The 15844-nt window shown below is 33.4% G+C and overlaps 1 protein-coding gene across 1 annotated transcript; it reads left to right on the top strand.

The window, feature by feature from the left end:
- Positions 1-7962: 7962 nt before the first annotated feature.
- LOC140855312 (oligopeptide transporter 1-like) lies at positions 7963-13343 on the top strand. The gene is made up of 6 exons (XM_073251187.1): positions 7963-7974; positions 10608-11395; positions 11612-11870; positions 12089-12271; positions 12421-12496; positions 12967-13343. The coding sequence occupies exons 1-6, from the start codon at positions 7963-7965 to the stop codon at positions 13341-13343; spliced, it is 1695 nt and encodes a 564-aa protein (XP_073107288.1).
- Positions 13344-15844: the final 2501 nt, after the last annotated feature.

Genomic DNA, 15844 nt, shown 5'->3' with positions numbered 1-15844 from the left:
ACATTTCTTTTACTTATTACAATCTAATTATTTTGTATGCTGTTTTGTATGCTTTTACTTATTTTAATTAAATATAAAAATACTCTTATTTTAGAAAAAACTCTATTAAAATTTTTAATAAAAAATTTTAATACAGAGTTATTTTTTTTTATAAATTAAAAATTTATCTCTGAATGTATATTCAAAGATAGTAGTTAAATTAATTAAGCCATAGATTTTCGTTCAAGAGTCGATCTTAATCGAGATCGACTCTTGGATGTTCCATATTTGAATTTTTAGAAAAATAATAATCTTATTGTTGTTAATAGTTGATATTTTATTTCATTATATGGTTATTAACAGTTATCTATCTATTATTCTCCAGGTATATGGTGGATAGAATGTATAGGCACCATATTCACATCGTATACTTGAAGAACCATGAGGAGATGCTGTCAAAATTTTTATAATAATAAAATAAAATATCGACTAATAATAATAATAAGATTATTATTTTTTTGAAAGGGATAGGACCACATCTGTTAGTAATGATTTGAAATGGATAGGATCATGTATTTTTGCTTCATTACTCTCCACATCTTTCTTTAATACATGTTGTTTTGTATAAAATGATTCATGTCTAGATCCAGATCAGAATTTCGTTTGGAATCTAGGTCAGGATTCGATCCAAAATTCGAATCATGATCTGATTCGGATGGATACCACAAATTTTTTTTTTATTGTTAATGGTTATCATGTTTGTTATTAGATGGATATCAACAAAAGTTGAATGAATGCCAGAGATATTTTTTTGCTTGAATATCGAAAAGGTATTCGAGATTTTATTGAGTTTGTATGGCATAAGACTGACAGTGTTAGTTGGATAAAGTGTCGATGCAAGAGATGTGTTAATATGGTATATTATCACATAACACTTGTTAAGGAGCATCTGCTATGTTATGTTATAGACAAGAAGTATACTCACTGAATATGGCATGGGGAGGATGATCCGAATGAAGTTGTGCATGACGATAATGATGCTAAAGATAATAGTGATGCTGCTGAACTTATCAAACATGTTGGTATAGGAGAACTATTGGATGATTTACATCAGAGTGTTTGTTCAAATATATGCATGAGTACTAGTGCATCTGAAGGCAATTTTGATCATGAACACAATATCCGGCTTAAGGTAGGAGAAAATTTTGAACAGTTTGCAAAGCTTGTAAGGGATGCACGAGAGCCACTCTATCCAAATTGTGCAAAGTTCTCTAAGTTAGAGTTTTTGATAAAATTACTTCATATTAAAATCATAAATCAATGGATTCAGAAGTCATTTGACCAAAATTTGACATTGATTAAAGCAGCTCTTTTCGATGGAGAGAGACTTTCGAAATTATACTCTTAAGTAAAAATATACATGCGAAAATTGAGACTTGGCTATATTCCTATACATGCCTATAAAAATAAATGTATATTATTTTATAAGGATAATGAATAGGCAACTAAATGTCTAAAATATGGTGAGTCTAGGTACAAAATAGATAACAAGAAAGGAAAGAAGATACCTCCAAAGGTTTTGAAGTATTTTCTATTGATTCCAAGACTTCAAAAGTTGTATATGTCAATAAAGATAGCTAAAGAAATGAGATGGCATCATGAGCAATGGGTTCTAGAGGAGAATATACTTAGCCACCCGATTGATTTCGTAGTGTGGAAAGACTTCGATGCAAAACATCCGCACTTTGCGAGTGACCCGTGCTAATATCCAGCTTGATCTAGTGACAGATGGATTTAATCTCTTTGGCAATTTGAGTACTTCCTACAGCATGTGACCTGTGATGCTAGTTGTATATAATATATCACCTTAGAAGTGCATGAAGAATCATTTATTTTTATGTCACTATTGATTCTAAATTCGAAAGCAACAGATAATAAAATTGATGTATATTTACGACCGTTAATCGATGATCTGAAGTAGCTATGAGAAAATAGAGTACAGACATATGATTCTATGAGTTGAAGAAAATTTAAGTTGTATGCTTCGATTTTATGGACCATAAATAATTTTTCTGTATATGAAAATTTATCTGGGTGTAGTACCAAAGGATATCTGGTATGTCCAACATGCAACAAGGATGCGTCCTCCTTACATTTAAAGCATGGATGAAAAATATGTTTTATAGGTCATCGGTAGTTTCTACCTAGTAATTACTCTTGGAGGATCCATTACAACCTATGCTTTGATGGTAAGTCTGATCAGCATCCACCACCTAAGGAGTTAAATGGAGCAAAATTTTAGAATAATTTGAAGTCATTGAAAATATCCAATTTGAAAAAATATCGAGTACTCACAAGCAGAAATGTACTGAAACTAAGCTGAATTAGATGAAATGAAGTATTTTTTTCGAACTACCATATTAAAAGCAGTTACTACTTCATCATAATCCAGATGTAATGCATATTAAGAAGAATATTTGTGATAATATCATCGATACAGTATTGAACATCTCAGAAAAAATAAAAGATAGTATAAAAGCTTGTCTTGATTTACAAAAAATTAGAATTCGATTGGAGTTGCATTTAGTTCATCGAGATGATAGATTTTTTATGCTATCTGCATGTTATTCATTGTTTGGTGAGAAAAAAAAGAGTTATTATAGATGGTTCAAAATCATAAAATTTACTGATGCTTATGCTTCAAACGTATCGTAGTATGTTGGCAATAATGATGGCAATATCTCTAGCATGAAAAGTCATGACTCCCATGCGATGATGCAATGCTTGCTTCCTACAGTCATTGGTGGCTATTTGCATGGTGATGTTTAAACTGTATTGATTGAGTTGGGAGTATTCTTTCAAAAATTGTATTGTCAAAAATTGAAGATTAACTTACTTAAGAAGTTTGAGAAAAATATCATGCACATTCTTTGTAAGTTAGAAAAAATTTATCCATCATCATTTTTTGATGTTATGGTACACTTGGCTATTCATCTTCTAAAGAAAGTTTTTTTGATCGGATCGATACATTATCGGTGGATGTATCCTATTGAAAAGTAAAGAAATTATATGTATTTTATCATATCAGTTATAAGATGTAAATATATTTTTAAAATTTAAATTTATTTTTATTTGCAGATTCTTGTGTATCCTAAAAAAGTATGTGCATAATAAAGCATGACTTGAAGGATCTATAGCGGAAGCATAGCTACAGAGTGTGTCACATTCTGCTCAAATATCTTGATGATATCCAAATAAGATTCAATCCTACAAATCGTAATACAGATCGTGAATGGGGTAACAATGAACTAACATTATCTATATTTAAACAAATGGTTTGACCCATTGGTGGAAAGAGATATAAATTTATAGATATAAATGAGCTATTTAGGCACACCTCTACATTCTAAATAATTGTGAAGAAATTGAAGATTTCATTAAGTAAGTACCATCTTAGCATATTGTTTAATATTCTAAATAATTTTTTCATGTCGATGTAAAATTAAAAATCTTGACTTGTTATAGTGAGCACAAGAATATACTATTCAAAAGAATAATATGGATGTTGATGATCGACATAAGAGAAAATTTATAAAATACTTTGGTGACCTTGTAAGTTACACTTGTAATACATTATTTTTAATAATTATAAAAATAATTATTTGAATCAATATAATTTTTTATGTTATGGTGTAGATGAAATATAAATATTTTAATAAAGAAGAGGGTGTGATCGATAAGTTATACAATTTAGTATATGGTCTCAATCGAAGGATTAACCACTACACACCCTGTATCATTGAAGGAATGAGATTTCACAAAAGAGAGCTTGAGATACAATGATAGATCCAGAATAGTAAGATTGCTACGATAGGATATGAAGGAGAAGAAGAGATTGAATATTATGGTGTACTGATAGATATCATAGAACTAAAATATGGATCCAATAATTTTATATTCTTGTTTCAGTATGAATGGTAGAATATTAGTAATAAAAAGATCGATATTCATATTGATCCATATTTTATCAGTGTAAACTTTGCACGAACATGGTACTAGAATGAGCCGTATATATTAGCAACTCAAGCAAAATAAGTAATATATTTGAAGGATTTAAAATATCGAGATAATTGGCATGTCGTACAAAGAATAACATCTAAAGGCATACATGATATACCAATCCGACTAGAGATAGATGAAAATTCAGATTTATATGAAGAGGAAGCTTTTCAAAAGGAAGAACAAACATTAGCTGAGCTTCTTATTGATGAAGAACTTGTAATAGCTTCTTTTAATAGGACTGATCTGTTGTCTTATGAAGTTGAAGCTAATTTTATATTTAATCTTGATGAGTCAGATGATTATGATCAATTCATAAATGATGATGAGATAGAAGATGATACATTAGTTAATTATTGTGATTCGGAGGACCTACACATCGAGGAATATACGAATATTAATGAGTAGATTTATATTCTTTATTGAATCTTCTCTTGTAATAATGGTATATGCGATATAATTCTATTCATTAAAATATAATTTATTTTTTACTATTATTGTTCAATATTATATTCATTTATATGTCAAAAATTACAGGTATGGCATCAAGAGACAGACGACGACATTCATGTTCGCAGCCTACCCCTGAGATTGAGGCACCTTCATCCATTTTCATTGTTGCACCAGTAAAGTCGTCAGAGGGTCTTGCACTAGCAAGTCGTAGTAAGACAGGTCTGAGTGAGGTGGGTCCGAACGGTATTATTATATTTTTTATATAATAAAATTTAATTTTTTTTATTTGAATAGCTATAATACTAATGATTTATTTATTATTGTTTCAGGCCAATCTCTATCGATGGTGAGGCGAGGGCGAGGTCCATCGAAGAATCTCACTTTAGAGCATTAGAGATGCAAGTACTCAGGACAGTGTCTCCGTATTGAGATACCATTTGACTATACCGGACCCATTAAGGAATGGTGCGAGCCATGGCAGACCGAGCTGGATATCATATGCCGTGCTATATCTCCGTGATGCTTTTTGATTGGCATCACATTGTACAGACTAAGAGAAAAATTTTTTACACCTAATTATAGGTAAAATAAATTATACTATGAATATTTAATTAGTATGATATTTTTTCAATATTTGTTATTGACAAGATATATTTGATATTATTGATTCTGAGGAGGATCGCGTGCGGTGAGCTGTGGATGCTCATTTTTGTTTGCATTTAAGGAGTATCGCCACTGCATTCATTAGTATTGGTACCATGTGATGCAGGACCATGGGGTAGAGACAGCATGATAGCACCCTATGATAGCATCACTATGGATAATTGGGCTCTCGTATGCCGGCATTACGAGAATCCGGCATGTTAGGTTACATATTTAAATTTTTTTTAGAGTTTAATGATTGAATCATTTGGTCTTAAATTTAGTTTGTTACCTACTAATTTGACTACTAACTGTACAGAGACGATGTGCCTAAAACACCGCAAATCGGACGAGATAGATCGTATCGCATTGTGGGGGTTCGAGGTTGTTCGCTCGTTATATAGAGCAGATGGTAAGTAATTTTTAATTAACATATTTTAACTCTTTAACTATTTAAAATTTTTTTTAATTAATTATTTTTAAATTACAGAGAGATGCATAGAGTGGCGAGCTTCCTGGTAGGATCGATATCTACCAGCAAACCTATTAGTAATGGTCAGGGGAGTGGATGACAGAGAGCTAGAAGCTTTTTGTAAGTTTTTTCAATTATTTTTTTCATTCGCAGTTTGATTTTTAGTATGAAATTAAAATAGCTATAACTTTAATTTTCAAGATCTATGATAGACATCAGATCCCAGCCTATCTTTGAGAGCTCGATCACACCCACAGATAATGAGATCTGTGATCAGGTACTTGGTATGAGATTCTATATGTTAGGGGGTCTAAGGCATGGGATCAATTCTCTCTCATCCTCACGCTCATCTAAGGCTGACATCCATACTGCCTGTGATGCTTGACTGGCAAAGGTGCAGAGGCAGGCTATTGAGGATCGACAGCTGACTAAGCAGTGAGCTGATGAATTGGCTACATGCATCGACGAGTACCAGCTGCTCCAGACCCAGATGGAGCAAATAGTGTAGATAGAGTGGATGATACAGCTGATGAGATAGCAGTAGACCGATCCGAGCTCTTTCGAGCACTCTTCTTTCTTAATCCGTTCCTCTTCTACAGATTCTAACACTTGACGGCTTATTTATATAGCTTTTTAATTTTATTTCAAATTTTTTATAATTTTAATTTAATATAATAAAATAATAAAATTTATTTATAAATTTATTATGTAATTTTTTTATTTTAATTTTATAGATTATAAATAAAAAATATTATAAATATAAATTAAAAATATATATTCATAAATTATTTTAGAATATATGTGTAAATTTTTAATGATGAAATTATTTTCGATGAAATATTATTGCCAAAAAATATATGAGCGATAAAAAATTGATCATAAATAATTTTTTAATAAATTTAAAAATATTAAAATTTTATATTAAATTAATAGTGATGAAAATAGTTTCATCGTAAATAATTGATAATTTAGTAGCAATGAAAATTTATGTCAAAAATTATCATATTTGCGACAAAATATTTACGTCACTAATATTTTTTAAATCTAAATTTCACAAAAAATTTTAAGTAAATTAATAGCGACGAAAGTGATTCGTCGTAAATAATTTTTTAAATTATTTTTTATCAGCGATATAATATTTCAACATAATTTTTTTTATGATTAAAATTTTTCATTGTAAATAGTTTTCGAAAAAAATTTTAGTGACGAAAATTTTTGATCGATAATATCGATTATTGATGTTGAAATTTTTTTTTGTCGTAACAAATTATCAAAGACATCATCATTGTAATTAAATATTAGCAATAATAATTTTATTATTAATAATTATTATTAATAAAAATTAATTATTAATGATAAATTTTTTACGCCGCTAACATCTTATGTAACGAGTGCTTATTAATTTCTGTTGCAGTGAGGGCCATTTTAGCAGCCAGGCCGTCTCACAAAACCGGATTCTTTAAAAAATTTAAAATCAATCAAGTTGCAACATAAATAAAAAATCTGCCACATGCCGTGATTGTAGGAATTTCCTGAAAATAGGGCGGGAGAGGATCTGCAATATATACTATCTTTTAGGAAATACTGCAATCCCAATAAATTACCGTGATGCCTCACTTGGAAATACAACCAATCCATATACACTGCATATGCCCGCTGCATTCTTGCCAAAATTTGACTTGTTCGTGCGGATAAACCCTCCGTCTTTACTCTCCAGTTTTGGAAAGTTCGTCGCACGTTCAATAAAATCCCTAAATAGTTTATTCTTGAAAAAGAAAGGCAAAAGAAAAAAAAAAAAATCGAAGAACACGCCAAATCTACGCCACATCTCACCTAGCCGAACCTCCATGGCAGAAAAAGAAGAAGGTAATGGATCGCAGCGGTAACTTCTCATGTCCATGTCTTTTTCCTTCAATCTCGATCTCTGTAACTTCAGGCGATGGTAAAAAACTGACCATAATTTTCAGATGTGATTAACGATTCCCCCGTCGAGGAGGTGAGGCTGACGGTGCCGCCCACCGATGATAACACGCTACCGGTCTTGACATTCCGAACATGGGTTCTGGGGATCCCCTGCTGTATCATCCTTTCCGTGATGAACCAATTCCTCTTATATCGCCAGTCACCGCTGTACTTACCAGTTGATGGCCAACAGGATACCCAGAAAGCAGATGAGGGTACCGGGGACGCCATGGTCGTTCTCGCTGAACCCAGGGCCTTTCAACATGAAAGAGCATTGCCTGCTCTCCATGCTGACCGGTGCTGGCACGATTGCGCCCTTCGGCTTTGAGCTTGTGACCGTAGTGAAGGCTTTCTACCATAGGACTGTTCGACCCTTGCCAGCTTTTCTCGTGGTGATGGCGACTCAGGTGAACTGCTTCCATAGATATAATCATGTTTGGTTGTAATTAAAATGATGGCCTGTTTCAATGCCAGAGGAGTATGCATAAGATTGGCAACATCTTTTTATTATATACATATACACACACACATAACATGTATACACACATACAGACATACATGCATACGTACATCTGTCTATCTATCTATCTATATAACAAAATGGTCTCATAGTTATTCTTCCTGCGCATCCAAACAGACAGTAAAGCCTGAACCAGAATACATTGCTGATTATATTATGTGAAATTATTTCTTCAATTTGATTACCTGATCTATCGTTTCTGCTTAAAAAACGATGAATCCACTTATTTTGTATCAAATCTTGTGTTTCTAATCATCCACATTCTATCCACTAGACCCTTTTATGAAATTTAGGAACTTCTGCAGGGTTGTTCATTGGTTGATGGACCAAGACCACCACCAAAGTAAGTTGATTTTTGAACTCACCAGCCAACCTGGTAGGCTTTTGTGGAGAGGCTAGTACAGTTTTTAAACTTTCTTGATAAGAAATTTGGCGCAATAGTGCCCGAAACATCAATAGTGCCTTCGTGAAATAAGGTTGCGCTCCACAGTTATCCCTATTTTTTGTGGGAAAAGATTTGACTATGATGATAATATATGCTTCTGCACCATTTAATTTTATGTTTCTTATTTATGGCATTTCTATTTAGATGGCCTTACTATGTGTATTCTAATGCTTTTCCATGATTATGATTACAAACAATAAATCCAACACTCAGTTCTCACATCTTTCGTTGCTTATATAGAGTAGTATTAGAATATTTGAACTGAGATTATGTGCAAAATAATATCGAACTGGTGCTTGCAAAGTTCTTTTAGTATTTTCTAGTGGTTTCAATGTTTCAGATCTGCTTATTATCCTTCAGTTATTTTTCGTCCAATACTTTATTAGTGTACATAATTCAACTAAAGACCTCAACATTTTATATTAAGTGATGAGACATCTCATTCAGAGATTCGATGCTGCCATATTACTCCCACCCTGCTCCTAAGCAGGAAGAAGAAGAAATAAACCAAATCATGTCATCTTTGTTCTCTATAGGAAAAATCTAATAAAATCTAAATATTTTAGCATCTTTTTCTCCAAAAATACTATGTAATCTATAGAATGAGAACGACTATAGTGAGCTTCTAATTGATTCTATCTCATAAATTTCAGTCCATTGTGGAACAAATTTTATGTATTGCATCCCTATTACAGGGACCAATGCTAGCTCTATGCAAATAGGAAGTGTGTCTTTCTGGTGGTTCATTCTGATGGTTTTCGTGTTCCTTTTGCTCTGATATATCAAACGCTGTCACTAGAACTACTTAAATCAGTCTATAGTAACTAGGAACAAAACCAAGTCACCAAAAGAACAAGTAATTCTATTAATCCTTGAGAAGATTTGCTTAAAAATTATCAACAATGTATTTTTCTCAAGGTCAACATTGTGCATGATTTTGTAATTGCACATCTTGTTCTTAAATGATTCTTGGATAGCTAGCAAAAGAAAACATGATACATGCTCAGACAGTGTTCATTAAATCATTCAAGATGATCTTTGAAAGGTCAAAAATAGAGAGATATGAGAATACAAGAATAAGTCGCTGGCAATTAGTAGTTTTGTAGGTACCCATCTGCCCAAGTGAGAGATCCTAGGTTCAAATCGAGTGGGAGTGAATAACCTTGTATTCTCAAAAAAGAATGCAAAAGTAGCATCATGAAACCTGGCAGAACTACTGCTAATTTGCTCAAAAAAGGAATAAAAGCACAAAGAAAATAAAAGAGAATAAGAAAACATCAGGTAACGTAGCCTAATTTATGTATTTAAAATGTCTATTCATATGCAAGCGCATGAAACAATTTAATTAACTTGATGAACTGAGACTTGCGCTGGCAGAATCAATTCTTGATTTCATTCCTCTCTCACTATCCTTCTCACAAGAAATACTACCGAAAATCAGTCTTTTACCAAGAGTTATCACTAAGGGATCTATCCCTCAAAAAATCATTAAGTGATTAGATAAGAATTTTCAAGGGATGTTAAGTTGCATTCAAATTAGTTTCACTGAGAAATGTTTGAGTGATTTGCAACGGATTTATTGTCCTGGGTAAATCCCTTGAAAATCCTTTAGTAATTTGTAAGGAATTATCAGTGAGTGATTATTTCATTATTTTTCACCAAAGAATTTATAAAAAAAGTTCTATCCCTCGGAGATTTACCAAGGGATAAATCCTTTGGTGCTAATAAGATATTTTTAAAAATAAAATTATATTAGAGAGGGATTCATTTTTAGAAATCTCTTAGTGATATTAAAATCTATCACCAATATTAAAAGGGACCAAATACCCGAGAAGTGTATGAGAAAAAAAATTACATAAAGCTTTCATTACAATTAAAATTTCATTGCTTTTATTTATGCTACCAAAGAAACTTAGTGGTTTGGTACTAACTTGCTATTGTTAGTTGTCGGAAAGTCCTTCTCTTGGACATTTGCATGATTGTTTTGGTGTCTTTTCATAACTTTTGCTAAAAATATTTGATGATAAATGAATTATGTTACTCATAAATCACTTTCCCTCGTCTTTCATGCATAGTTTCTTGGATATGGGTTTGCTGGTATTTGCACTAATTTCCTAGTGCATAACTCCTACATGTGGTGGCCTGGAACTCTTGTGGACGTGTCTTTCTATAGGTATTCTGAGATTCATGTCCACCTTGTCTTTCTCTTCTGTCCATTGACAGGCAGTGTTGCCTCTTTCTTTCTCTCATATTATGCAAATAAAAAGCATCATCTTTCTTTTGATATATCCAGAGCAATTCATGTGACAGAGAAAAGACCCAAGGGTCAGCTGACAAGACTCCAGTTCTTCCTCATAGTTGCAGTTTCAAGTTTTGCATACCATATAGTCCCAATTTACTTCTTCCCTTCTATCACTGCTTTATCATTTATTTGCTGGATATGGAAGGACTCGGTGACCGCACAACAAATTGGTTCTGGACAGAAAGGGCTCGGGCTGGGATCATTCGCCCTTGATTGGATGACCACAACAAGCTACTATGGATCTCCACTAGCCACACCAATGTTTGTGATCTGTAACATGTTCATCGGCTTTGTCATAAAACTCTATGTCATTGCGCCCATATCATATTGGACCAATGCATATAGTGCCAAGAGGTTTCCAATTTTCTCCCAAGAGATGTTTGATGCTGATGGACAGAAATATAATATTTCACGTATTATAGATGAGAAGCTACAGCTTGATGAAGCAGCATATAATAACTACTCCAAGCTCTATTTGAGCGTCTTCTACCCATATTCTTATGGGTTCTCCTTTGCTTGTTTAACATCGAGTATTTCTCACTTGGCTCTCTACCATGGGCGGTGAGTCTCATGCATTCTTCTTGAAACTGTGGTTAATTTTCTTGTTTACATATAACTTTAGATAAAGAAATTTCTTTCATTGTATATTGCGAACTCATTTATTATCTATTTCCCATCTCATGATCCTACATTTTGCAAGCTCAGGCTAAAAGGTTTTAGGATATGTTTCCATCTTTTTAATTTGTGATGACTAATTGCATCTTTGTGCCTTGCTAGATCAATGTGGAACCAAGTTAAGAAGGCATACGAAGGAAAAGAAGAAGACATTCACTCTAGACTAATGAAACAAAATTATGAATCTATTCCTCAATGGTGGTTTTATTTGGTCTTGTTTTCAATGGCCGGTTTAGCAATATTAACTTGTCAAGCATTCAATGAACAAGTCCAACTTTTTTCCTGGGGATTTTTGATAGTATTTGCTATGATTTCCATTCTACTATTTCCAAATGCTGTTCTCACCGCTACTACAAATACGGTAAAATGGATTCATCACTTTCCTTTCAGATTGAAATATTATGCCGTAGTTAATCATGTGACATGGTGAACTTTGTTTTAACCGTAAATCAAGATCAATCAGCATATCACAATTTTCCCAAAACTTTGTTTATATAGGAGGATTTATTAATTCACATATTCTTTGTTAAAGAGAGCCATTATGTACATCCTTTTTAACTTGTTTGAGCTTTGATGTAGAGCATGCCGGTTCATGTATTTTCCGAAATGCTCGTTGGATATCTTAGTCCAGGCAAGCCAATTGCAAACATGGCATTTAAGATTTATGGCACGCTTGCCGTCAGCACAGCTACCGATGCACTTTCTTCTTTCAAGCTAGGCCATTACATGAAGATTCCTCCAAAATCGATGTTCCTCATTCAGGTAAACTGTACAAAACCATGGCTCTGCATGATGATATATCCCACTCAATTAATGGAGAAACACCACAAATGGAGAAAAAGGTAATGATCGAAGAAATACTTAATTTCTAATATACGATCTTACGTACCAATTATCTAATTTCTAAACAGATTATCGGCACAGCATTGTCAGTGGCTGCTAACTTTGGGACAGGGTGGTGGATTTTTAGCTCGATTCCGCATATATGTGATCAGGGCCGGTCCTGACATTTTTTAGACCTAGGGCTAAATAAAAAAATGGGATCTTCTTTATTAAAAATTAATAAATTTTAAATATTAATTATCATTAAAAAATTAATCTACGTACAATAATTTTTTATAGATATATTCGTTAAGCAGTGTATAAAACCCATCATTAACCTATTTAATTATTTTTCTTGTTATAATATTGTAGAAAGCCATCTTTATATCCTATTGGAACATCAAGGTCTAGGCCTTGGGTCTGGGATGGTCGCTTAGTTTGACCTGTCCCAGGACCGATCCTGTATGTGATCGAGAAAGACTACCCGAAGGAAACCCATGGACGTGCCCTGGTGAACGCATAGCTTTCACCGTCGGAGTCACATGGGGGACTTGTCGGACCACAAAAATTATTCTATCCTTCAGGCACATACTCTATGATTTTTGTCTTCTTCATTATTGGATTACTTGCACCAGTGCCGGTGTGGATCCTATCACAAATGTATCCGGAAAAGAAGTGGATTCAGCTCATCCATATGCCGGTCATATTTTCCGTTGGTGCCGTAATGCCTCCTGCTTCTGCAGTTAACATCTGGCCGTGGATCGTAGTTGGCACAATTTTCAACTACGTTGTTTTTAAGAAGTACAAAGGATGGTGGGCTAGGTACAACTATGTTTTATCCTCTGCGCTTGACATTGGAGCTGCTTTTGTGGCTGTTCTAGCAAGCATCCTTCAGGTTCAAAACGTATATGGGATCAGCTGGTGGGGATTGGCGGTAGATGATCATTGTCCTCTAGCCACATGCCCTACCGAACCAGATATAGTTGTCGAGGGGTGTCCAGTCTTCAAATGATAGATATGCTGTTGATGATGTCACTACAATTTCGGATGCAAGAGCACCTAACCAAATTTCCACTTCTTGAAGGCTTAATGTTGCTTGGATTGTCTAGAATATTGCTTGGTCACTACGTCCACGAGATTAAAACCGCGCAAACATGCATTGGTTATTATTTTTGATGCATACAAATAAGAGTTTAGCAATATAGATTCCGTCATCTTCATTCGTGATCGCCATGCTTAAAACCTTCTTCCTTTTATTAGAAATTTATAGGGTAATCAAACTTACATGAAGGCAAAGTTATCGATGCCGTTTAACATTTCTCCTATCAGTGTATCGAATTTAGGATTTCCCCCATCAGTCTGTTGAATCAATCTGCAATTACAAAAAAAACTAAGCCAGATATGTCTGTTGCTATCATCAAGCAACATCTTAGTTTCTCAATCCCAACTCCAAAAATTTTCGATAAAAAAGACCTCATAAGTTCTCGAGTGAGTTGGGGACCAAATCCATAATTAAGAGATGTCGTTATATAACATGCCTCGCCCATTAGAGACAATATCTTAATCAATCATTAAGATTAGAAGATATATATTATTCAGAATGGTTGTGTATAGGTTAATTTTATCACAATAATCATCAAGTATATCCTTATCATTTTATTAAAAGCTTATCTTTAGTCAGAATTTAGATTAATTAAACCAACTAAAATAAATTTTAAAGCATATTCACGTGGGCCACATCCGAATGAGGCTTAATCGAATAAATTACAATATTCTCTCATTTGTCCTAACCTAATACAAGCATCTTTATTTTTTTAATTATTAAAATATTTCAAAAATTTTTAATAAATTTTTTTTTGGATTTGATAATTGAAAAACTGGGATATGGATCCATATTTAAAAACTTAATTACTTCTAGGATATATATACTACATACCTGATTATAAAATAATTAGCAATGTGAATCATGACAATAAATGTATTATCAATTAACACGCAACCTTCCGTGCATCACAATACTAATGACACCTTATAATCAAATTTTTAATGTGAAATTTTATTTTATAAATAGACGAAACTTTATGTCCATTCCTTAGTCATCTATATATCACATGGTAAACAACCGATCAGCATAAAAAATAAAATAAACTGAATTTATTATAAAATCTAATATAATAATTTTATACATAGTGTCTAGTATATATCATCAAATGAGCTACATTCCATATGATCCACATGATCCCTCAAAATTTCGATAATGAGTTTTTTATGTAGTGGATCTATAATTATTAATTTTTTTAATAATATATTTTATAAATACTCTATTTTTTATTCTCTCATGCCACATCACTCACTTCCTCCCACCTTCTCCGCCAGCCCAGAAGAAGGAAGAAACCAAATCATGAAATCCTTGTTCTCTAGTACGAAAAAATTTGATGTAGTTTTATAAGACATTTAATTGGACGCCTGCAGGTCAATGATAGTTGTTCGCCTTATTTATTGGTAATTTTCAAAAAGCTAATTTAAGCCACGTGTCATGGCATATCGTCTGTCCCATGGTAAAGAGGACCTTGGCTGTTTTCCTTATGTTCTCTGGCGGTTTGTCTAAAAACAGAAAGAAACAAAGATTTTAGATCTGCTTTTGAGAACAGCTATTGTGACAAATTTTTTTAGATCTGCAAACAACCGCCCTCATGATCTATTTTTTTTTTCAGCGTTAAATTGAAGTTGTTTTGGACGCATGTTGCAGACCTAGTGACCTATGTGAATTTGACATGTGAGTGGATTTCTTTTTGGTTGGCGTACATGTAATTTTCATGTACTGTTGCCGCTTTTACTCTTTCAAGGATGCACCACTTCAAGGATGATTAAAACCTAACTTCACTAAAATAATATATGAACAAGATGTTTGCAATTTAATTATTGACCTTCCAATGTCACTTATTGCCGCTTTTACCTTACCGCAGATCTATGGATGCACAGATGGATCAAAGCTGATTTCACAAGAACAGTACATCTGCTTGATGTCTCCGGTTCAATTATTGACCTTCACACATCACTTGTTGCCACTTTTAGTGATATGTCTTATGGTTAATCTTTTATGGGTTTGATGTTACTATGTAAGGCCTTAGATGTGTGTTATGTGATTACGTGGTGTATTTTATGATTCTATGTTGAATATTGTATTTATGATATTTACGGTAGAGGGAGAGAAGATCAAAGAGATGCTCGTAATGCCAAAGATCCAAGTCCATCATTACCAGTTGCAGTTGCCACTGTGAAGAAGAACTAGATCATGCAAGGCATCAGCCCGGACGGGCTCCAAATCCTTCCGCGAGGCCGGGATGGAAAAGCAATTGGCACTGGTGAACGGCGCCAGGGCGCACTTCTTCAACAGCGGTAACAAAGGCTACGGAAATGGTTAATGGCATTAACATGATACTTTTCTTAAAAAAACTAATATCCAATCATAAGTAGTATACAAATATAATAGAGCACACCCAGGGGCGGCTC

This window comes from Elaeis guineensis, chromosome 2 (genome assembly GCF_000442705.2).
Source record: "Elaeis guineensis isolate ETL-2024a chromosome 2, EG11, whole genome shotgun sequence".
Taxonomy (NCBI): domain Eukaryota; kingdom Viridiplantae; phylum Streptophyta; class Magnoliopsida; order Arecales; family Arecaceae; genus Elaeis; species Elaeis guineensis.
The sequence above is the reverse complement of the archived record's forward strand: the minus strand, read 5'-3'. Positions and strand labels throughout refer to the sequence as shown.